Source organism: Notothenia rossii (genome assembly GCF_949606895.1).
Source record: "Notothenia rossii genome assembly, chromosome: 4".
Classification (NCBI taxonomy): Eukaryota; Metazoa; Chordata; class Actinopteri; order Perciformes; family Nototheniidae; genus Notothenia; species Notothenia rossii.
The window spans coordinates 39,050,343-39,073,729 of NC_136902.1; the positions used below are offsets into that span (position 1 = coordinate 39,050,343).

Sequence of the window (23,387 nt, forward strand, 5' to 3'; positions counted from 1 at the left end):
CCTGGCTGACATGTCTGTTAAATGTTGTACCATTATGTGCGCCCTTGCTCATTGTGTCCTGCAGAGGGCAATGTTGTCTGCAGTGCGTCCTTGCACTACCTGTGGCTTCTACCTTATCCGTTCAGATGTTGTTTGGATCGAGAGCAGAGCGGTAGCACAACCGCATCTCTCCTACCACGATAAATAAATATGCCTAATGAAGGTTAAAGAAAGCTGTCTACTACTGAGTTCTATTAAATCTCCACCGCAACGCACTCCGCCTAACAATGTCAGCCAATAAGACAGATGTTTATTTTCATTCAACTTTCTGGTTGGTCTGGTGTCTTGCCTCTGTTGCATTCACTGAACACGGGAAATTACAATCCTTTCGTCCTCTCTTGTGATGAGGTTCAGTTAAAGCACGGTTAATGTAGGCTATTATATTATTGACTCAATAATATAATACATGCCTTTGAGAGTAGGCAATCTAGGCATATTAACACAATTAATTAAACATACTTATAACGGCGACGGTGCACTGAGATTATTATTATTTTTTAAATTAAATAAATAAATAAAAATGTTTTTTGCTATGGGGCCCCTTAGTGGCTGCGGGGCCCTAAGCGGCCGCTTATGTCGCTTAATGGGTCGGGCCGGCTCTGTCTGTTGCACAGTAAGGCAATACTTTCTGTCCTGCGCACAGTTTACATTTGACCGTAATATTTGTTGCGTCCTTTATCCCCACAAATTGAAAATAGTGGTTATATCTCCAAGTTGTAAATGCGCTGCTGCTCTCGCTGATACTTGCATCTGCCATTGTATGTGTGTGTGCTGGTGGTGAGGGCGCGTGTGTGTGTGTTAGCATTAGCACGTGTTTGTGTGTGTGTATTTTCCCCATAAGGCAAGACCCGCCCAACTCTGTCTCTAATTGGTTTACCCTGAAATGTTACCCCGCGTTAACCAATCACCACTCCTCTCTGGTTACTTTCACTTTTCCATGGTGGTGTGAGAGGATATCGCTGTATTCGCCTGTAAGTTACATCCGCAGGAAGATTCGGTTCAGTTCCATCACATAATGTAACGCAGTCACGCACTCATTAAAATCACAGTAACTATAACGGCGTTACTGAATGGGAATAGGTAGCCTAACTAGTAACGCTATTAGTTACCGCAAAAAGTAACTTTGCGTTAGTCCAAACACTGGTCTTAACCCTCCTGTTGTCTTCGGGTCAAATCTGACCGATTTACTACTTTCATCATCATAACTTTTTTGTTTTACATTCGATTGCATTAAGGCTTTATGATATATCCCTTCACAGTAGACATTTGAACATATAACATTGCTGATCACCACTTTCAACAAAGACAATAGGAGGGTTAGTAACAGTTAAGTTAATACATTTTATTATGATTTATTTTATCTTGTATTTATTTGCATTGCATTTGATATTGAGGTCATCCAAAAAGTAATGGAAAGTAATAAATTACTTTTGTATTAAGTTACTGATTACAATTTTTGTGTGGGGTACTACGACGGAGTATTAGGGCCACACTTAGAAGGAAAAAAACAGAGATTTCGAGAATAAAGTCGTAATAATACGAGAATAAAGTCATAGTTACGAGAATAAAGTTGTAATATTACGAGAATAAAGTCGTAATGTTACGAGAATAAATTCATAATTACGAGATTAAAGTCGTAGTTTCATAAGTGACTTGAGAAGGAGAAAACAGCATGCAGCGTCCTGCAATAAAATGAGGAATGTGGAGCTGTTACGGTATCTGAGAGGACCCAAACGCAGGACACGGCAGAGTGTTCAAAAAGGATTTATTAGTGAACAAAAGGTGCGGGAAGGATAATCCGGCAGGAGTGGCGAGGAAGTGGAGGCTGGTGACGACAACACGGCGGTCAGAGAATGATCCACTGTGGTTTAACAACGATCTGGCGCCGACAGGTTGTGGAGCCTCTGCTGATATGCCGTTGTAGATGGCTGATGAGAATCAGGTGTGAGGGTGAACAGCTGATTGCAGCAGGTGAGCCGGGAGCCAGAGTGACAGCCACCACGCCCACACAACAGGCAAAGGGAAAACATCCCCAAGGAGGCGGCTGGAAATGGACAGCCACCACAGTACCCCCCCCTTAAGGGACGCCTCCAGGCGGCCTACCTGGTCTACCAGGTCTACCAGGGTTATCCCGGTGGAAGTCCCGTACCAGGGACGCGTCGTCGATGTTTCGCCGGGGAACCCAAGACCTCTCCTCCAGGCCATAGCCCTCCCAATCCACGAGATATTGGAATCCCCTTCCACGGCGACGAACGTCCAACAATCGCCTGACGGTGTAGGTTGGGTGACCATCGATGATGCGGGGGGGTGGGGGAAGAGTCACTGGAGGAGACAAGGGGCTGCTGGCAACAGGTTTTAGCAGAGAAACATGAAAAGTAGGGTGAACCTTCATGTGTGGGGGAAGCTTGAGCTTGACTGCAGATGGGTTAACAACAGAGTCGATGATGAAGGGGCCGACATAACGTGGCATGAGTTTTTTAGACTCTGTCTTGAGTGGGAGGTCTTTGGAGGAAAGCCAAACACTCTGACCTGGTAAGTAGTTGGGGGCCGGGGTCCTGTGACGGTCTGCGATGAGGCGGTTGCGGGCAGCGGAACGGAGCAGGGCGGCTCGGGTGTCCTTCCACACCTTACGACAGCGTCGAAGGTGGGTCTGAATGGAAGGAACAGCAACTTCCTCTTCCTGTGCTGGAAACAGGGGTGGTTGAAAACCCATGGCACAATGAAAAGGTGAAATACCTGTGGCTGCATTTGACAGGGAGTTGTGGGCATATTCGATCCATGGCAGATGTGGGCACCATGAAGAGGGGTTCCTGAAAGCCACACAGCGGAGAGCCGCTCCCAGGTCCTGGTTGGCCCGTTCCGTTTGCCCGTTTGTTTGAGGATGATAACCCGACGACAGGCTCACCAATGCTCCCAGAGCCCGACAGAAGACTTTCCAAACGTGGGAAATGAACTGGGGACCCCGGTCAGAAACGATGTCGGTGGGGATTCCATGTAGTCGAACAACGTGGTTGACCAGAAGATCTGCAGTCTCTCGGGCTGTGGGAAGCTTGGGGAGAGCAACAAAGTGTACCATCTTGGAAAATCTGTCCACAATAGTTAGGATGATGGTATTACCTTGTGAGAGTGGAAGTCCAGTAACAAAATCCAAGGCCACATGCGACCAAGGGCGACTAGGTACTGGCAGCGGGCGAAGCAGACCAGAGGGAGGTTGGTGGGAGGACTTGGCGCGGGCACATACTGTACAGGCAGCAACAAAGACCCTGGTGTCTTGAGCCATGGAAGGCCACCAGAACCGCTGTCTGAGGATAAACAGTGTGCGATGGACACCAGGATGACACGAGAGACGGGAGGCGTGTGCCCACTGCAGGACCTTGGAGCGGACAGAGATAGGCACAAAGAGATTATTAGCTGGGCAGTTACCTGGGTTAGGCTGCGCCCGCTGAGCCTCCTTAACAAGTGACTCAATCTCCCAAGTAACAGCCGCTACCACGCAGGAGGCAGGCAGGATGGTGTCTGGACCGGCAGCTGGTTCTTCGGAAGCAAACTGCCGAGAGAGAGCGTCCGGCTTGAGGTTCCGTGACCCTGGGCGGTAGGTAAGGGTGAATGAGAAGCGACCGAAATACAGAGCCCATCGAGCCTGACGGGAGTTAAGGCGCTTGGCAGTTTGGATGTAAGCCAAGTTTTTGTGGTCTGTCCATACAATAAAAGGGAGCTCAGCTCCCTCCAGCCAGTGTCTCCACTCCTCTAGGGCAAGTTTGACAGCCAGCAGCTCTCTGTTACCCACGTCATAGTTTTTCTCAGCTGGAGTGAGGCGGCGGGAGAAAAATGCACAAGGGTGTAATTTTTGGTCTCTTTCCGAGCGCTGGGAAAGAACTGCGCCTACCCCGGTGTTGGAGGCATCAACCTCCACAACGAACTGGCGAGAGGAATCAGGGTGGATGAGCACAGGGGCAGTGGTGAAGAGTCTCTTTAGCTCCGAGAAGGCTGCATCGCACTCTGGGGTCCAGGAAAAGCCAGTTGTAGGGCAAGTGAGTCTGGTTAAAGGGCCCGCCACTCTGCTGTAGTCTCTGATGAAGCGCCGATAGAAATTGGCGAAACCAAGAAACTGTTGAAGCTGTTTCACTGAGGTTGGTTTTGGCCACTCTGCCACTGCTTGGATCTTCTCAGGGTCGGCCCTAATCTTTCCTCCCTCAACGATGTAGCCCAGGAATGAGACTGTGTTGACATGGAATGCGCATTTCTCCGCCTTCACAAAGAGTCTGTTTTCCAGGAGTCTCTGCAGCACCTGCCTGACATGGATAATGTGTTCCTCCTGGTTACGAGAGAATATAAGGATGTCATCCAAGTAGACGAAAACTGATCGGTTGAGGAGGTCACGGAGCACATCGTTAACCATCGACTGGAAAACTGCTGGGGCATTCATCAGTCCAAAAGGCATTACCAGATACTCGAAGTGACCGAGTGGTGTGTTAAAGGCCGTCTTCCACTCGTCCCCTTCTCGGATTCTGACGAGGTGGTAGGCATTGCGGAGATCCAGTTTGGAAAAAATTGTGGCTTCCTGGAGGGGTTCAAAGGCAGAGTTGATGAGGGGTAATGGATATCTGTTTTTTACAGTGATGGTATTAAGACCCCTGTAATCAATGCAGGGCCGCAGTGAGCGGTCCTTCTTGGACACGAAGAAAAAACCAGCTCCGACCGGGGAGGAGGATGGGCGGATGACACCGGCAGCCAGGGAGTCATGGATGTAACTCTCCATGGATTTCCTCTCAGGGCGAGACAGGTTGAACAGACGGGAGGAAGGCAGAGGGGCCCCGGGAAGAAGGTCAATGGGACAGTCGTAGGGTCGATGAGGGGGAAGAGAAAGAGCTCGCTGTTTACTGAACACTTCTCCCAGGTCATGATATTCAGTGGGGACAGATGACATGTCAGGCGGCTCGATCTTGGGTGGTGGAGTGGCGGTCTCTGCAGGCGGTAGGGCAGACTGCAGGCATGAGGATAGACAAAAACAACTCCAACTAAGGATTTTGCCAGTTACCCAATTAATCTGGGGGTTGTGTGTTCTTAACCAGGGATGGCCCAACACTATGGGGGCATGAGGTGAGGAAATTAGGTGAAACTGAATAACCTCACGATGGTTTCCAGACAGAATGAGGTTTACTGGCATGGTGCGGTGAGTGACTTGGGCCAGGAATTTACCATTAAGAGCATTAGCATTAAGAGGTGAATCTAACACTTCGGAGGGAATTCCTGCCTGAACTGCAATATTAATGTCCAAAAAATTCTCGTCCGCCCCCGAGTCCACTAAAGCGAGCAGAGGTAGGAACTGTTGGTTGCAGCAAAGCACGGCTTCTAGCTGCGTTCTGGGTCGGGGGTTGAGAGAGGAGGAAGGGCTCGCCAGAATCCCCACACCTACTGACGAGCCTGACCCTTTTGGCAGATTAGGACAGGAGGAAACGAGATGGCTGGTTTGGCTGCAATAAACACATTCCCCAGCCTGGATCCTTCTAGCACGCTCAGATGGTGAGAGGCGGGCCCTTCCCACTTGCATGGGCTCGTCTTCTGGGGGTGAGGCCGTGTAAGGAATCGGGAAGGATCTGGAGATTGGGGCAGTGGCAGTCCCAATTTGGGGATCAGGTGAGGAGTAGCTGGGATTGGGGTGACGGCTATTCCTATCCCTACGTCTCTCTCTGAGGCGATTATCAATCTTGATAGCTGTGGCAATTAAATTATCCAAGCTAACTGGATCATCCCTAGCAGCTAGCTCGTCTTTAATTGCTTCGTTCAGCCCCTGAAGAAAAATATCCTGCAATGACTCGTTATTCCAGCCTGAGTCTGCAGCAACTGTTCTAAACTCAACTGAAAATTCGGCTACACTACGGGAGCCCTGCCGGAGAGAAAGAAGGCGCCTGGAAGCGTCCCTCCCTCGTACCGGGTGATCAAAAACTTTTTTCATTTCGGAAATGAAAGTATCAAATGATAAGCAAATGTGTGGCTGGCTCTCCCTAACAGCTGTAGCCCAATCTAAAGCACTCCCCTTCAACAGACTCATTACGTATGCTACCCTAGCCCCATCTGTATGATAAGTACTGGGCTGCTGCTCAAAAACTAACGTACACTGGAACAAAAAGGCTCTACAAATCCCCAAATTTCCAGCGTATCGCTCCGGTGTGGGAATGACGGTCTCTCGTAGCTGATAGAGAGGTGCGGCAGGAGCGGGAGGAGGGGCTGCCGGCTGTGCAGCGGGCTGCGGAGGAGAATACTGTGTGGTGAGCAGTTCTACTTGCGTGCCGATCCTTTGCACGTTAGCGGAGAGGTTCCGGAGAGTCTCCACTACCTCACGGAGAACCACAGCGTGATGCCCCACGAGAGCGCCTTGACTGGCCAGGGCTTGGCTGAGTTCGTCCGCAGTCTTGGACTGGTGGCCTGTGTCCGCTGGGTCCATGCTGGCCAGATCGTTCTGTTACGGTATCTGAGAGGACCCAAACGCAGGACACGGCAGAGTGTTCAAAAAGGGTTTATTAGTGAACAAAAGGTGCGGGAAGGATAATCCGGCAGGAGTGGCGAGGAAGTGGAGGCTGGTGATGACAACACGGCGGTCAGAGAATGATCCACTGTGGTTTAACAACGATCTGGCGCCGACAGGTTGTGGAGCCTCTGCTGATATGCCGTTGTAGATGGCTGATGAGAATCAGGTGTGAGGGTGAACAGCTGATTGCAGCAGGTGAGCCGGGAGCCAGAGTGACAGCCACCACGCCCACACAACAGGCAAAGGGAAAACATCCCCAAGGAGGCGGCTGGAAATGGACAGCCACCACAGGAGCATCTTGTGAAGCAGTACTTTAGTTTAGGTTTCTCAAATAATAAAATACTTAATCTTTTGGCACATCAGCATCAGATTATCATAAGTATTAGAACTTTGAAAAAGTTGTGCAAGAAACTATGTCTATTATTTTGAAGAAAGAACCAAACGGACTTGGAGGAGATTGTCTCCTTTCTGCAGGAGGAAATGGCTGGTTCTGGCAGACTACAAGGCTATCTTTGGTTACATCTACGAGCTGTTCAAAGGGGATTTGTTGTTTCACAAGAAATGATGAGACTTGTAATCAAGGCTTTGGATCCAGAAGGAGTCAAACGATAGCCTTGTAGTGGAATCGGTATGAGCTCCCCATTGAAATCAGGACAGCAGAAAGCTTAGCGCAGATTGAAAACTCATCTCTTTCGACTCCACTTCGAGCGATAGAATTACTCAAAAAGAATTGCTAACAAAGCACTTATATACTATTAAAGGACTGGTTTATCTAAAACCAGTTGAATAGCACTTGAAATGTTTTAGCTCTATGAAACCTGATGTACTTATATGATTCTGTTTTCTTCAAGTTTGTATCTTGTTGGTTGAATGCACTTATTGTAAGTCGCTTTGGATAAAAGCGTCAGCTAAATGCAATGTAATAATGTAGTCGGCCAGAACCAGCCATTTCCTCCTGCAGAAAGGAGACAATCTCCTCCAAGTCCGCTTCTCAAGCCACTTATGAAACTACGACTTTAATCTCGTAATTATGACTTTATTCTCGTAACATTACGACTTTATTCTCGTAATGTTACGACTTTATTCTCGTAACTATGACTTTATTCTCGTAATATTACGACTTTATTCTCGTAATGTTACGACTTTTTTCTCGTAACTATGACTTTATTCTCTTATTATTACGACTTTATTCTCGAAATCTCTGGGGGTTTTTTCTAAGTGTGGCCCTAATACTCCGTCGTACATTTATAAGCTGTTTCTTTTAGATATTTCTAAACGTACATTTGGATGTATTCTTAAATACAAAATATGGTACTACAGGATTTTTCTTAGAAGTGTGTGAAAAGAATCAAGCTATGGAAAATAACTAAAGCCGTCAGACAAATGGAGAAAAAGGTACGTTGCCAGGCAACCGCTTCAGGGAGAAATCACTGTGAGTAGCAAAAAAAACAGTTGAATCAAGCACATATAAAGAAGAGGCAGGTTCTGGGGAACTTGAAGTGGAAAATTGAATGAACAGTGTGTTTGAGTGTTACAAAGACAATCACATTGCTGTTCATGCAGGTTTAAAGATGTATGTTCTTACATATACAGTAGGCATATGTGCACATGTGTTGATATGAATTCATTTTATGACTTTAGTCTTACACTAACATAACATTTTTTTGAATCAGATTTCATGTTTTTTAAATATTTGGATTACAAGCACGATTAAAGTGTTACAATACATTTGTTATGGTCAATCCATATAAAATCTATTAAAACAAAGATCAGTATTATTAGATATATACGTACTGCCCACATTTTGTTTTTTATTACGGCTACTTTTGGTATTCTTTACTTTAAATATATATAGTGCATTGTATTTAATGCAGTGATGCAGATTTATGAAACAGAAATACCGGGTTTGCTTAAAAAAATGTTAAACTGAAACTGCATTTAAAAAATATACTTCGCATTATGATTTAAGAGGACACATTTGTTATCCTAAATGTCTTGGTTTCTTCTTTTCTAAGGTCACATGGTTCTGTTGTCTTACATAATACACTTCAGTTAAAAACATCTTATTGATATACATTTGTTCTTGTATTTACATTGCATTTGATATTGTAATCCAGAAGTAACGGAAATAATCATCAGGTTACATTACTTTTGATTGTGATACCTAGATTAGGTAACTAATTACAATTTCCAACATGTAACTAGTCATTTTAACGGTAACCAATATTGGACAGTAAAGGATTGCATGTTGCAATTTGACGAACAGTAACGATAGAGGGAACTAAAATGCATTTGCAGTGTCCAATCTGCCAAATCCAGCGAAGAAGAAAGAAACTGACAGACAGACATGCGTGTTGGCCACTGTTATGAAAACACGGCGGTAATTTGGTTCGGCCAGAGATGCTAGTTGTATCCAGTTCTATGTAATCACAATATTAGTAACCTCGCACATTTCCTCCCGCGCTACCTCAGGGCTACATTTGAGTGGCGTTTTCCTGACATTCTTGAAAAATGTCTCACTCTCAGTGGTCGCAAAAGATAGTCCAGCTGCTCCGCCGAATGAATAACTTTTATTCACCAGGTAAGTTACACCAGAGACACCGAGTTAAACATGCAGTGGACGGTATGAACGGGTTTTAAAGTCGCCCCTTCCACCTCCCCGCAGGCTCCTGTCGTGCTAGCTGCTTTCGGTTTGAGATAAATGGAGCTCAGGTTGGCTGGATTCCTCCTCAGCTCACCCCGCTGTTGAGCCGGTTTCCGGATGTGTTCAGTCCGCCGCAAGGGGGCGCTGTGTCCCTGCGACCCAGCCTGGACTCCTCCGGGAGGAGGACTGAGGCTGTGGACGCTGTCCTGCGGACCCTGAGACAAGAGGGCACCTTCAGCTGCCTCAAGGGATGGAGAGACGAGGTGAGACCATACTGTGAGACACACATTGTTATGATAGGTCCACCGCTTAGAGATGTCTCGTGTACATGTATGTGTTGCCTCTCGCTAGCCAATAGAAGCGCGAGTGTTACATTTTGATACGACGCTGAAGTTGGCTTCCGATTCAGAGCATCCGATTCGGCAGTTAAGGGGAAAGTTAAGGGACATTTAATTTACAGCGCTGAGCGAACAATCCTCCGTGTCTGTACCTCTTAAATCGCTGCATAGCCGATTTATTTGGACTGGATTATCCCAGAGAGTCTAAAGGTTCTTTATAACACCGTTTCAGATTTGTGAAACCTTTATTTTATTTGTGAAAATACAAAAAAGGGAGATTTCAGTGCTTTTTTCACATGTAGACCACATTAGACCAGGTCCTGATCTAAAACCACTAGACCTAGACTCATCAAATCTGGACTGGATTATCCCAGAGAGTCTAAAGGTTCTTTATAACACCGTTTCAGATTTGTGAAACCTTTATTTTATTTGTGAAAATACAAAAAAGGGAGATTTCAGTGCTTTTTTCACATGTAGACCACATTAGACCAGGTCCTGATCTAAAACCACTATACCTAGACTCATCAAATCTGGACTGGATTATCCCAGAGGGTCTAAACCAGGGATGGGGAACCTCCGGCCTCCGGGCCGTATACGGCCCGCGAGACCATTTGGTACGGCCCTCGAGGTAATTTATAAACACATGCAAAAAAGAAAAAAATTAAAGAAATCTAGACCGCAAAAAAAATTAAACAAGCAAGTACCTGTTTTTCCTGGCCAAGGTCAGGGTCCTTGAACACAACACGAGCCTAACGTGTCATCACGTGGTATATGTCTCGTCTGACAGGGGTGCAGTTCTGACGGAGAGCACCAGGAGACGGCTCCAACACTTCACAAATTGCAGTAGGCTTACCCATAAGGAGCCGTACACATGCCGCAGTTTTTGCGTAGCTCGGTGGCTGTGTCTTTAGTTGAAAGCCCAGAGGCGATCTGTTCATCTGTCACACTGATCATACAGTCAATAACTTTCTTGTTATTAGCATCTGGTTAGCTATGCTAACGAATATAAAAAGCTTTTTCTCCAACCAGTGAGATAAAAGCACATCTTTATATGGTCATTATAGTTATAACAAAATAAGAGAATAAAGTAAACAGGTATAAAATACTATATGACAGTAAAAAAAAGTTGTTATTAATAAACAAGAATACAGTTTGAAAGGGGAGTGATTTGTAAAATATCCATAAAGAAAAAGAAATCTGCTTACAGTTCTGTTTCATATGGGTGTTGAGAGATGTATCCATGGATCTCTTCATGTTGCTCTCAAAGTGCACCAGATTGATGCTTTTAACTTCAACATTAAAAAATAAAAATCTTTCCCCCCCCCACTTAAATCATGTTCACATGGATAGGATACTAAATACATTTGCACACATCTTGTGTCCATATCTTTCTGTTTTGGTGGTCATGCCACAACTGTGCACGTGCATGCATGCACGAGTCATGGTGAGATATCTGGATTCAGAGGTTGCTGTTTCTTTGCACTGCATGAAAGAAAGGCGAAATGAATGGGCTGTGATTTTAGTATTTTTAAGCAGAGGTCAATAATTTGTACGGCCCTCGGAGGATGTTGAAAAAATTGAAATGGCCCTTGAGAGGAAAAAGGTTCCCCACCCCTGGTCTAAACATTCTTTATAACACAGTTTCAGATTTGTGAAACCTTTATTGTATTTGTGAAAATACAAAAAGGGAGATTTTGATGCTTTTATTAAATCTAGACCACATTAGACCAGCTCCTGATCTAAAACCACTAGACCTAGACTCATAAAAATCTGGACTGGATTATCCCAGAGAGTCTAAAGATTATTTATAACACCGTTTCAGATTTGTGAAACCTTTATTCTATTTGTGAAAATACAAACAAGGGAGATTTTGCAGCTTTTTTAAAATCTAGACCAGGGGTTTTCAAAGTGTGGGTAGGTGAGCCTCCCCTCAGAGAACATAAGAACAGCCGCGCCCCCACTCCCAATTATTATTGCTGTTATTATTATTATTATTATTGTTGTTGTTGCTATAATGCAGGGGTATTCAATTGCATTTCAAAGAGGTCCAATAAGAGAAAATGTAATTAAATGCTCTGTTTTCGCTGTCTACCTTCCGCCATTTGAAATTACTCCGACTGTTTCTCTCCTCTTGTCTCGTCTCTGTGTGTGTGTTTGAATCTATCGTGCTGACTGCACCGATTTGATTGGCTGAGTAGCGTCACCTCCTTAAAACATTAAACAATAACTTTTTTAAACCTTTTTATTTTTATGTTTTAAACATATTGTATAAAAGTCCCCCACTACTTGGACTATTCCTTGCACCCCTCTAGAATAAGCCCGAATGGTCTCAACCATATTGCATCAGTAACGTGCACTTGTTATTATAACAAGATCGCAAGGACACTGGTAGCGATCGAAAAATTGAGTGTTGTTCAGTTTGTGTGTTGTGGAACATGCGTGTCCGTGCATGAAAATATACCACACACCCAATTACAATTGCATGTTCAATTCACTACCCTGGAAGTTAATACAGTTGTTAAAGTTGGAACAGCCTGTGGACAGCCGTTCTTCCTTGCATGTCAGTCGCCGACACCTTCTTACAGAGGACAGGCACATCTAGCTGCAGCACGACCCGTATATTTCCGCACGCCGTGTTCTCAAGACATATTTTTTTTAACATTTTCAACATGGTGGATAAATCCTTATATGCTCCCGGCAACACACTGAACGTCAACTTTGCCTCCTTATTACACTCACCCCTACTTTAGTGGGAACAATGAGTCTGCGTCTTTGATGCACACAGGAATAAACGCAGATCATACTCTGGCTGCAGCCTTTACCGGTACTCGCTTTTGATCAAAGTCAATGCGGAAAACCTGCACTCAAACAGGTAGGTGGAGGTGAAGGGAATGAGCACTTTTAAAGCCTTTTTGGCGAGGTGGGGGAACTCGGTCTCCACAGACAGCCACAAGTGGGCAAGTGTCACTTTACTCGTCTTTTTCTCGTTCTTTTGTGTCTCATGCTGCGCCTCCCCTGAAGCTCTCTGGCGCCCCCCAGGGGAGGCGCGCCTCACACTTTGAAAACCGCTGATCTAGACCACATTAGACCAGGTCCTGATCTAAAACCGCGATACCTTCAACCTCCAGACAGGGAAGATAGACAAACTAACATCTCTGTTAACCACCTTTGCTTTTTCACTGTCTCCATCCCCACCAACTCATAACGCTGGCAATGTCCTTGATCTCATATTCTCAAGGAACTGCACTACTTCTAACCTCTCTGTAAACCCGCTTCACACATCCGATCACTTCTTCATTTCATTCTCTCTACCCCTTTCCAAACATAACAAACTAATCTCTTCTCATCCTGCACCTGTCCACCGTAACCTCTGTTCCCTCTCCCCCTCTACCTTTGCCTCATCGGTGCTCTCAGCCCTCCCTTCCTCTCACTCGTTCCAACTCCTGCCTCCAAACTCTGCTGCAGAAACTCTCCTCTCTACTCTCTCATCCTCTCTGGACTCTCTCTGTCCTCTCACATCTCGGCAGGCTCGTCAGTCCCCTCCGGCTCCCTGGCTAAATGAAGCACTGCGTGCTAAAAGAACCATCCTTCGGGCAGCAGAGCGGAAATGGTGGAAATCCAAACACCATGACGACCTCCTAACCTATCAGGTTCTCCTCTCCTCTTTCTCTGCTTCGATCTCTCAGGCAAAAAGCACTTTATTTCAAGATAAGATCTAATCTTCCTATTCCAATCCCCAAAAACTATTTTCAATCTTTTCCACCCTCTTGGAACCCCCCAAAGCCCCTTCCCCCTCCTCCCTTCTGTCAAGCGACTTTGTTAACTACTTTGAAAAAAAGGTTGATGATATTCGCTCTTCTTTTTCTGACTCACCTTTACTCACCGCTGGGTCACCAGAACCTCCTTTCACCCACACACTAACCTCCTTCTCCCCTCTCTCTCCAAGTGAGGTTCTTACCCTCATTACCTCTTCCCGTCCTACGACCTGCCCTCTGGACCCTATCCCATCTAACCTCCTTCAGACTATCGCTCCTTATATTCTACCGTTTCTCACCCATTTCATCAACACTTCTCTAACTTCTGGTCACTTTCCAAACAGTCTCAAGGAGGCAAGAGTAAACCCTCTCCTAAAGTAACCCACTCTCAACCCATCTGATGTTATAAACTACAGGCCTGTCTCTCTCCTCCCGTTCCTGTCTAAAACACTTGAACGCGCTGTCTTTAAACAACTCTCCTGTTATCTCCATCAGAACAACCTTCTGGATCCGCACCAGTCTGGTTTCAAGGCAGGTCACTCAACAGAAACTGCTCTCCTTGCTGTCACTGAGGAAAAGCACACGGCTAAAGCAGCCTCCCTCTCCTCTGTCATCATCCTTCTGGACCTGTCTGCTGCATTCGACACGGTGAACCATCAGATCCTCCTTCGCACCCTCCAAGAACTTGAGTTTCAGGCTCTGCACTTTCCCTCCTCACCTCATACCTCAAAGACCGCACCTACAGGGTAACTTGGACAGGGTCCGAGTCCGACCCTTGTCAATTAACTACAGGGGTCCCTCAGGGCTCTGTTCTTGGTCCCCTCCTCTTCTCCTTGTACACAAACTCGCTCGGATCTGTCATTAGCCCGCATGGTTTTTCATACCACTGCTACGCTGACGACACCCAACTAATTCTGTCCTTTCCCCGCTCAGAGACCCAGGTCGTCGCACGCATCTCTGCTTGTCTAGCAGACATCTCTCAGTGGATGTCTGCTCATCACCTCAAGCTCAACCTTGACAAGACTGAATTGCTTTTCCTTCCGGGAAAAGATTGTCCCACTCTTGACCTAACAATCAACATCGGCACCTCTGTTGTTTCACCGACTCAGACTGCAAGGAATCTAGGTGTGACCCTAGATAACAAACTGTCCTTCACTGCAAACATTGCTGCAACAACCCGCTGCTGCAGATACACTCTTTACAACATCAGGAGGATACGTCCCCAGCTGACCCAGAAAACAGCGCAGGTTCTGGTCCAGGCTCTCGTCATCTCACGCCTAGACTACTGCAACTCCCTCCTGGCTGGTCTGCCTGCATGTGCCATCCGACCTCTGCAGCTCATCCAGAATGCAGCGGCTCGTCTGGTCTTCAACCTTCCAAAGTTTTCCCACACCACGCCGCTCCTCCGCTCCCTTCACTGGCTTCCGGTAACTGCTAGAATCCACTTCAAAACACTGGTACTTGCGTACCATGCTGCGAATGGATCTGGCCCTTCCTACATCCAGGACATGGTTAAACCGTACACCCCAGCACGTGCACTCCGCTCTGCATCAGCCAAACAGCTCGCTGCACCCGCACTGCGAGGGGGACCCAAGTTCCCATCAGCAAAAACACATGGGTTTGCTATCCTGGCTCCAAAATGGTGGAATGAGCTCCCCATTGAAATCAGGACAGCAGATAGCTTGCACATCTTCCGGCGCAGACTGAAAACTCATCTCTTTTGACTCCACTTCGAGCGATAGAATTACTAATAAATCACTTATATACTAACAAAGGACTGGCTTATCTAAAGCCAGTTGAGTAGCACTTGAAATGTTTTAGCTCTATGAAACCTGATGTACTTATATGATTCTGTTTTCTTCAAGGTTGTATCTTCCGGGTCGAATGTACTTATTGTAAGCCGCTTTGGATAAAAGTGTCAGCTAAATGTAATGTCTCCTTTTTATTGCGAGATGCAGGGTGTACAGGAGGTTGTCCACTGTGCAAGTGTTTGTCATTGACACAGTTTGCTGTCCAATTGTTCCCTCTCCTCCCCAATGTGGACAGCATCCCTTTTGCTTTTCCCTTGCATCTGTTTCAGACAGTTTATACTTTTTTCTCTGAGCAGTTGGAGTAGGGTGGCTGAAGTACTTCGACTTTCTTTTCTGCGTTTTACTTCGCTTCTTCCATGTCTTCTCTTGTGACAGAGGAAGTGTCTCTGGTCCCTCAGATTGTCTTTTGTCTTCAGCGTATGTTTTTGAAGGATGCACCTGTTTTTTCATTATTGCAACGCCCTTGAGTCTTCCAACCACAAACTCTTGCTGTAGCTGGAGAAAGTCTCCTGCTCTTCTGTGCAATTTTGATGAAAGGATCACTTTTTGTTGTTGTGCGGAACCAGTTCTCTACAACAGCATTACTGTCACAGGTTTTGCCAAGATCTTTTAGCATCAGACCTGTCCAAAGAGGCACAGTACCAGCGTAATGGAGAATTATTTCCACAAGTGTCTCACAATAATGAGGATTTGGCTGGCATGCTCCGTTTGCGTCATCCTCCTTCCCTGCTTCCTCCTGTGCTTGTGTGACCACCTCTTTGATAGGAGCAAAGAAAGGGGATGATTTTGTGAGAGATCTGTGCATGTCTCCAAAAACAGAAGGTGTGTGGTCTTCATCTTCATTTTTGGAATTTATATTTTCTGACTTCTGTGTCCGTATGGCCTCCTGCAGTGCAGAGAGATGTTTCTTGCACCCATTAGTTTCAGTCTTTGATGAAAAAACATGTACCATACACCTTGAAATTGATAATACCTGGCCAAATACAGTAGCATTTTAAAAGAGGGCAAAACAGTACAAAAAATAGTTTTGTCTCCTTTCTGCACTGAACCATGGACAACTTCATACTGATCAACTTCAGCATGTGAGCAGCACAGAGGTGTATTACTGTCAGCTGCACTGACCGCTGCCCTTGGAATTAAGATAAGGTATAATAAGGTATAAGGTATAAGGTTTTATATAATAAAGGTTTCACAAATCTGAAACTGTGTTATAAAGAATCTTTAGCCTCTCTGGGATAATCCAGTCCAGATTTGATGAGACTAGGTCTAGTGTTTTCAGATCAGGACCTGGTCTAATGTGGCCAGGATGCAAAAAAAGCACTGAAATCTCCCTTGTTTGTATTTTCACAAATAGAATAAAGGTTTCACAAATCTGAAACGGTGTTATAAAGAATGTTTAGACCCTCTGGGATAATACAGTCCAGATTTGATGAGTCTAGGTCTAGTGGTTTTAGATCAGGACCTGGTCCAATGTGGTCTAGATTTTTAAAAAGCTGCAAAATCTCCCTTGTTTGTATTTTCACAAAATAGAATAAAGGTTTCGCAAATCTGAAACGGTGTTATAAAGAATCTTATACTTTCTGGGATAATCCAGTCCAGATTTTATGAGTCTAGGTCTAGTGGTTTTAGATCAGGACCTGGTCTAATATGGTCTACATGTAAAAAAAGCACTGAAATCTCCCTTTTTTGTATTTTCACAAATAGAATAAAGGTTTCACAAATCTCAAACTGGGTTATAAATAATCTTTAGACTCTCTGGGATAATCCAGTCCAAATAAATCAGCTATGCAGCGATTTAAGAGGTACAGACACGGAGGATTGTTCGCTCAGCGCTGTAAATTAAATGTCCCTTAACTTTCCCCTTAACTGCCGAATCGGATGCTCTGAATCGGAAGCCAACTTCAGCGTCGTCATATACGACGCCACTATCATGTTACGGAAGCAAACAAAGGAGCCCCGCTGGTGTTAACACAGGGATGTTAGCCTTTGCAGACCATTTACATGCACACAAACATATATTACATACTATACGAAAGGGAAAAACCCCAAAAAGCAGAATACGGCCTCTTTAATGACTTCCATGAGATATAATGTGGACATTCATGGATAAAAGGGATGGCAGTTTCTTCCATCTTATACACTGGACTTGACCACGGACTGTATAAGTTCGAAAACTGTAAAAGCATGTGAATACCTACAGTTAGCCTAGAAGTTATCAATAACTTCCTATGCATCACTGTAATTCTGAAACATTCCTGTCTTTCAGAAATACAGTGTGATGTCACAATTTTCTGAGGCTCCTCTGATGTTGATGGAGAGATCAGCTACAAGTCAGTTTTGGCACACACAGCGCCATGTTACACCAGTGTTCGTGTTGTATGAGCTTATTGTGATGCTTCACACGCAGGCCTGTTTGGTGTGAAGAGGAGTGGAGTCCACATCAATGGCTACACTGTCAGTGACGGGGGGGAAGTCAGCATGTGGCTGGCACGTCGCTCCCCTACTAAGCAGACGTACCCTGGACTACTGGACCATGTGGTGAGTGAAGACTGTCTGACAGTGTCTACATACTGCCATAGTAGATACTTGATGTACACAAAGGATAAGTCTTAAATACAGAGTTCTTCCAATTCAGATTTCCACAAATGAATGAATGAGTCGATTTTATGTCTCCGAAGGCAGCAGGTGGTCTGGCTGCTGGGCTTGACATCAAACAAACTGTGGTCAAAGAATGTGAGGAGGAAGCATGTATCCCAGCAGCCATTGCAGAGAAGGCTCGTCCTGTTAGTACAGTAAGGTAAGCTTGATATTTCTTCCATTAACTTGAATAGTTGTTTAATGATAAACAATCTTATGATTTATTATCAGTCAAACCGACCAGTCAGTTGTGTGTGTGTGTGTGTGTGTGTGTGTGTGTGTGTGTGTGTGTGTGTGTGTGTGTGTGTGTGTGTGTGTGTGTGTGTGTGTGTGTGTGTGTGTGTGTGTGTGTGTGTGTGTGTGTGTGTGTGTGTGTGTGTGTGTGTGTGTGTGTGTGTGTGTGTGTGTGTGTGTGTGTGTGTGTGTGTGTGTGTGTGTGTGTTGTTGGTTAAATACGTATTAATGAGCCACACTGTTGCAGTGGGTGAAATGATCCTTCATTAACATGAACAAACACACACCGGCATAAATTAATCTGCTGCCGAAAATAGTTCCCAACTGAAATAAAGAGTAATCGACATTTATGAGGTGTTTATGTAATATTTATGTCTTCAGTAGGAACCACAGACAAAAAGTAAAACAAAACATTTGTGACCAAGCTAAATGTTGGGTCTGCACATGGAATTAGTTGATAAAATGGGTAACACAAGATTTTGTGAGGACACAATTTAGTCATTAACAAAAGGAAATACTTTAATATAACAAAAAACTATTTCATAACTCACTACTCCTGTGCATTTCTAGCTATACCTATGAGGATGAAGACGGGGTATATCCAGAGAATCAGTTTGTCTTTGATTTAGAACTTCCTGTGGGGTTCAAGCCTAAAGTAGGGGATGGAGAGGTGCAAGAGTTCTACCTCCTGCCCATGGAGAAGGTTAGTACTGCTGTTCTGAATATGAATCCTGTGAGATAACAACAATCTGAGGGGAGACAGAAATACCACAGGGGTGTTTGGTTATTGTCTTGGTTTCAGGTGAAGGAGCTCATGGCCACTGATGACTTCAAACCCAACTGTGCCATGGTGGTCTTGGACTTCCTCATTAGACACTCGTTCATTGATCCAGACACAGGTTTGTGACACGCATAGACCACTATACATTTGAATAATTGATTTAAAGGGGGCCTGTTGTGCATTTTGGGGTGTTTCCCTTCTTGTAGTCTTAGATACAGTAGGTTGCAAATCATCACTACATCACTGTAACACATGTTCTGCCTAGCCCTCCCACACGTTGTTTTAATAGAATAAGGGGCGGGACATCGCTAAGCTGTTGACAAATCACGGCCAGCTAACCACTCAGAGCAGACTGTGGTTTCAGGCAGGCACTAAGCCAGTCCTGTCCCTTCGGAGATTCAGGAGAAAATGCAGGTGTCGAAGGAAATGCTTCTGTTGATAGGGGCCTGTAAAGACGCATGCTACAACTACCATTAAACTGTAAGGCTGGAGCAACACGAGAACGGTAACGCAAACTAACCGAAATCGTTATCAAAAAAGTCTTCCATCCACACGCAATAGGCACCAAAAACGTGTCCTTCCACACGAGACCGCTCGACCTGCTGGAGACGCTGTAGTACATATGCCGAGCCTGTAAGTGGCGCTGTACTTCCGCCACAAAATAGACCAAAAGCAGCGAAGAAGACATCCGAGCATGGTTTCCATGGTTGCCCTTGTGTTTATTCTCCGCGGTGGATTTAGCAGCAGAGGTAGGGAGAGGCAGGACTCTCCGTCAGCAGCAGCTGATCTCTGATCTCTCTCTGTCCGATTAGACTTCACTCGCGTTTATTTCCATATCGATCAGATCTAGCTAGTTCTAGCTAATGATAGGACTGCCTGACACCAGAACAATATGCGACATTTTGACCGGAGGATTTTAGATTTCGGCTAACGGAAACTCTGCCGTGCTGGGGGGGGGGGGGGGGGGGTCTGCTGGAGGCACCTGCTGGGTGCACTGTCCTGTGAGATACCGGGGCCCTTTCTCATTTCTTTAACTCCCCTCCTCGACTCCCCTCCTCAACTCCTATCCTCGACTCCTATCCTCGAGACTTAGTCCCGCCCACAGGAGATGCGAGCGGAGGAGCCGAGGAGGAGAGCCGAGGAGAGAGGAGGGGAAGCAGCAGGCGGTTAGAGAAATGAGAACTCCACTCCTCTGAGCCGTCATTTTAAAGAGACGCCCATTAATGATGACTGGAGGCACAGCAGCCCTCTGTCTGATGGACAGATGTGTTCATGACGACTCAATAACAGGCTACAGATGCGGACACACATATATATGTCTATATTTATATAAATATATACAATTTCAGAATCAAAAAGAGCACTCTCATAATAACGCAACACTATCAGTGACTGGATATATCCCCCCCCCCCTCTCTGGTCGCTGAAATGGGGAATTGAAATTACGGGCCAAAAATTGTATTTACAAGTATTAAAAGTAAGCAGAGGACACCAAACCAACTGAGACCCGTCTGTCTGCCGCATCTACGCACTGTACAACACACACACCTCCAGCTCCTAAAGCATATAATCAGGCTACAGCCGTTGTGTATTTTATTATGTGAAGCACTAAATGGTTTTAGAAAATTATCGACTCTTTGTTTGTAGATATCTACTAAACTACAGCAAATACAGAGAGTAGGCCTGTTATACTGAGTGATATATATTTTACACACTGCTCTGCTTTCTGCACGGACCTCACAGCTGTTCTCTCTGTAAACATCGCGTCGCGATGAAGGCAGTTAATAAAATAATATCCAGGGGATGCATGCAGAGCTGTCATTGGCTGAGATAAGTCCGGCCGTGCGTCACGACTCTTTGAAACATCTCTGTTCCCGGAAATGCATCCGCGAAGGACCCATCAGTGTCTCCTCGGTTATAGCTCCTCCAGAGAGCCTCCTCGACGCTCGATCCTCGGTCCTCGAAGTGCATTTAGAGAAATGAGATGTCCTTCAACATGGCACGCTAAAATTCATTTCCGGGTCACTACCGGAGGACCGAGGAGTCGAGGAGGGGGATTTGATGAAATGAGAAAGGGCCCGGGACCTGGCTCGAAACACTCTGAAAACTGTTGTTGTTGGCGAAACACATCAGCAATGAAGCGGGTGACACGGGGGTGAGCAGGAGAGGTAGGGAGAGGCGGGGCTATTGTGTCATCGTTATCAGAAAATGATCGTATAGGGCGTAGACATGGAGCCGTTTGGCCCCCCAAAGCGTTTCGTCCGATCTACCCACCTTTGGACCCGTTATCGTTATCTGCGTTTCCATGTCGGCCTCGTTTGGCCGAACCGTATCTGATAGAGAACTATAGCGGATACGACCGTTACCGTTCTCGTGTGGCTCCAGCCTAAATCATCTCCTTTAAATAGCTTTGGGAAAGACTGCACATCAGAAAGGCTGTGTAAAATAATGAACCATGTACTTACGATTTCTGTTGAGGTCATGGCCTTCGCCTTGTCTGTCCATTTTGACCAAATATATGGAACTAAGAAAATAAAAAAGTTATGTTTTGATACAAATAACAACGGTTTCCATCCTACCTCAAATATTTCATTTATTATTGAATAATTATCTAGAAGATGTTCCTCTATAATGTGATCTTGCAAACAGATAAGGTCCCTCCCATGTCGAGTACACAAACATTTCTGGAAATTCACTACAACACGATAAATGCAAATCTAAAGTAGTCCGAATAAAACCGTATAAATGTCTTTTATTTCAGAGACATGCTATCAGGAATTTGGGGCAGGACTCCATCAGACACTGGAGTGAAGCTGAGGACTGAGGCAGAGATACATTACCATGGTGATAACAACAACGTCTCCTCTGTGGTTTGTACGGACCATACACCCTCTCTTCAGCCGTCTGAGGGTACTCCATTAACTCTTCCAGTAGGAGGGCCAGGGGCCTCGTTCATAAACGTTGCGTACGCTCAAAACATGGCCTACGAAAATGTTCCAAGCAATGTTTGCGATTTATGAAAAGTAAACTTGACGGGAAAATGTGCGGTCCTCCACATACACTTTGACCCATGTCTACGCACAAAAACGGGAGAGATGAGAAACTGCGACACCATTGGCAGAAGGAAGAATGGAGAGAAACATGTATAATAATACCATAAATCTAAATATTACCTCCCATGTTTGAAGAGTTAATTAGCAAAAATGGATAAGAGACAAGTGCACACAAAAATATAATTTGGAGAAATAAATGAATGCTGATATGTTATAATACTTGCATGGCATACAATGTATTCTGTTAACTTATATGCTAAACAGGACAGAGTTACGCTTAAACTGACGGTTTTCTATTGGCTGTATAGACAATTTTTTTAATGTGTTTAAATTGTTAAGCATTTTAGAGCTTTGTTTCTAAACGGTCTTTTACAAATACAGACTTGATGGGTTGCTCGTAAAAACACAGGAGGTATAGAAACAAAGAACACCATGTATTTGGTCATTTGTACAGCTGACACACACAACACATTTGTTTTATTTCCTTTCACTGTTGGATATATTTGCTGCTGGAGGGTTGAGACGCACAGGCTGCAGTGGAGACACTTCTCACCGCTGATTGACAGCCGGAACACAAACCACAAAATAAATATTTTTTTTGTAAACAATGCTCGACTGTTTGTACATACATGTGCAAACCCAGCTTGATTGCACTTTGTAAAAACATTACATTACATCTGAGTTATCCTGTGCATCTGGCACACCTACGCCATCTTTTCATGTGAATCCCACGCAAAGCTTTATAGATGAGGCCCCTGGGGTTCTGTTTGTGTGTTTTCCTCCCAATTGCTGCTAGCAGGGGAAACCTCTGTGTCCTGTAAGTAGCTTATACTGCATCACGGCCTGGTACGGCAGCTGCACCGCCCTCAATCGTAAGGCTTTACAGAGGGTGGTGAAAACTGCACAGAACATCACCAGGACAAAGCTGCCATCCATGGAGGACCTTTACTCCCAGCGCCTCAGGAAGAAATCCCTCAGGATTATAAAAGACCCCCATCACCCCAGCCACAAACTGTTCTGTCTGCTGACGTCTGGCAGGCGTTACCACAGCATCCGGACTAAAACCACCAGACTAGGGACAGTTTCATCCCACAGGCAATAAGACTGTTAAACACCTGAGCTCTGTTAAGTGCCTCCATCAGCATTCATCTGGTTGCATCTTACAATTGATATACTGTATCTTAATGTTAATCACTACAATAAACAGTATTTTATTTCACTGTACAATATTTAATTTGACATTCTGTTCTTGTATATCTGATTGTATTTACATGTATATAGACTCCCGCATCTACTTGGTCACTTACAACATTCTCTGCATTATTTATCTTGTTTATTTTTCTGAAATGTATAGTTTACTTCATCTGCATCACTTACACATTGGTCTTGCAACAACATCTGCACTATTTTATTCTAATCTATTCTACTCTGTTTCTTATTGCACTATTTTTATTTTATAATTGTTTTATTTCCTATATAACTATGTTGCATTGTTGAAGGAGCTCGGGACTTACGTTTTTCATCTAAACTGTGGCTACTAAGGTACTATGCACCCTTTAAATCTCA

General features: G+C 44.9%; 1 protein-coding gene across 2 annotated transcripts; it reads left to right on the top strand.

Annotated features, from left to right (window-relative positions):
- The first annotated feature begins 8,028 nt into the window (after positions 1 to 8,028).
- Positions 8,029 to 23,050, top strand: tpk2 (thiamin pyrophosphokinase 2). Of its 2 annotated transcripts, none has more exons than XM_079674149.1 (8): positions 8,029 to 9,149; positions 9,234 to 9,475; positions 17,383 to 17,446; positions 17,524 to 17,654; positions 17,799 to 17,908; positions 18,558 to 18,690; positions 18,790 to 18,886; positions 21,530 to 23,050. In XM_079674149.1, exons 1-8 carry the CDS (start codon positions 9,080 to 9,082, stop codon positions 21,577 to 21,579), a joined length of 897 nt encoding a protein of 298 aa, XP_079530275.1. In that variant the 5' UTR covers positions 8,029 to 9,079; the 3' UTR covers positions 21,580 to 23,050. The 2 variants fall into 2 exon arrangements, with proteins under 2 accessions (XP_079530275.1, XP_079530274.1); XM_079674148.1 differs by having other exon boundaries at positions 8,347 to 9,149; positions 17,795 to 17,913.
- The last annotated feature ends 337 nt before the right edge of the window (positions 23,051 to 23,387 follow it).

Bases quoted from the DNA above. Each gene is read 5' to 3' on its own strand.
- tpk2 (XM_079674148.1), top strand. From the start codon at position 9,080: ATGTCTCACTCTCAGTGGTCGCAAAAGATAGTCCAGCTGCTCCGCCGA. The intron at 9,476-17,382 runs GTGAGACCATAC...CCTGTCTTTCAG, and splicing joins TCAAGGGATGGAGAGACGAG to AAATACAGTGTGATGTCACA. The intron at 17,914-18,557 runs GTAAGCTTGATA...GTGCATTTCTAG, and splicing joins CGTCCTGTTAGTACAGTAAG to CTATACCTATGAGGATGAAG.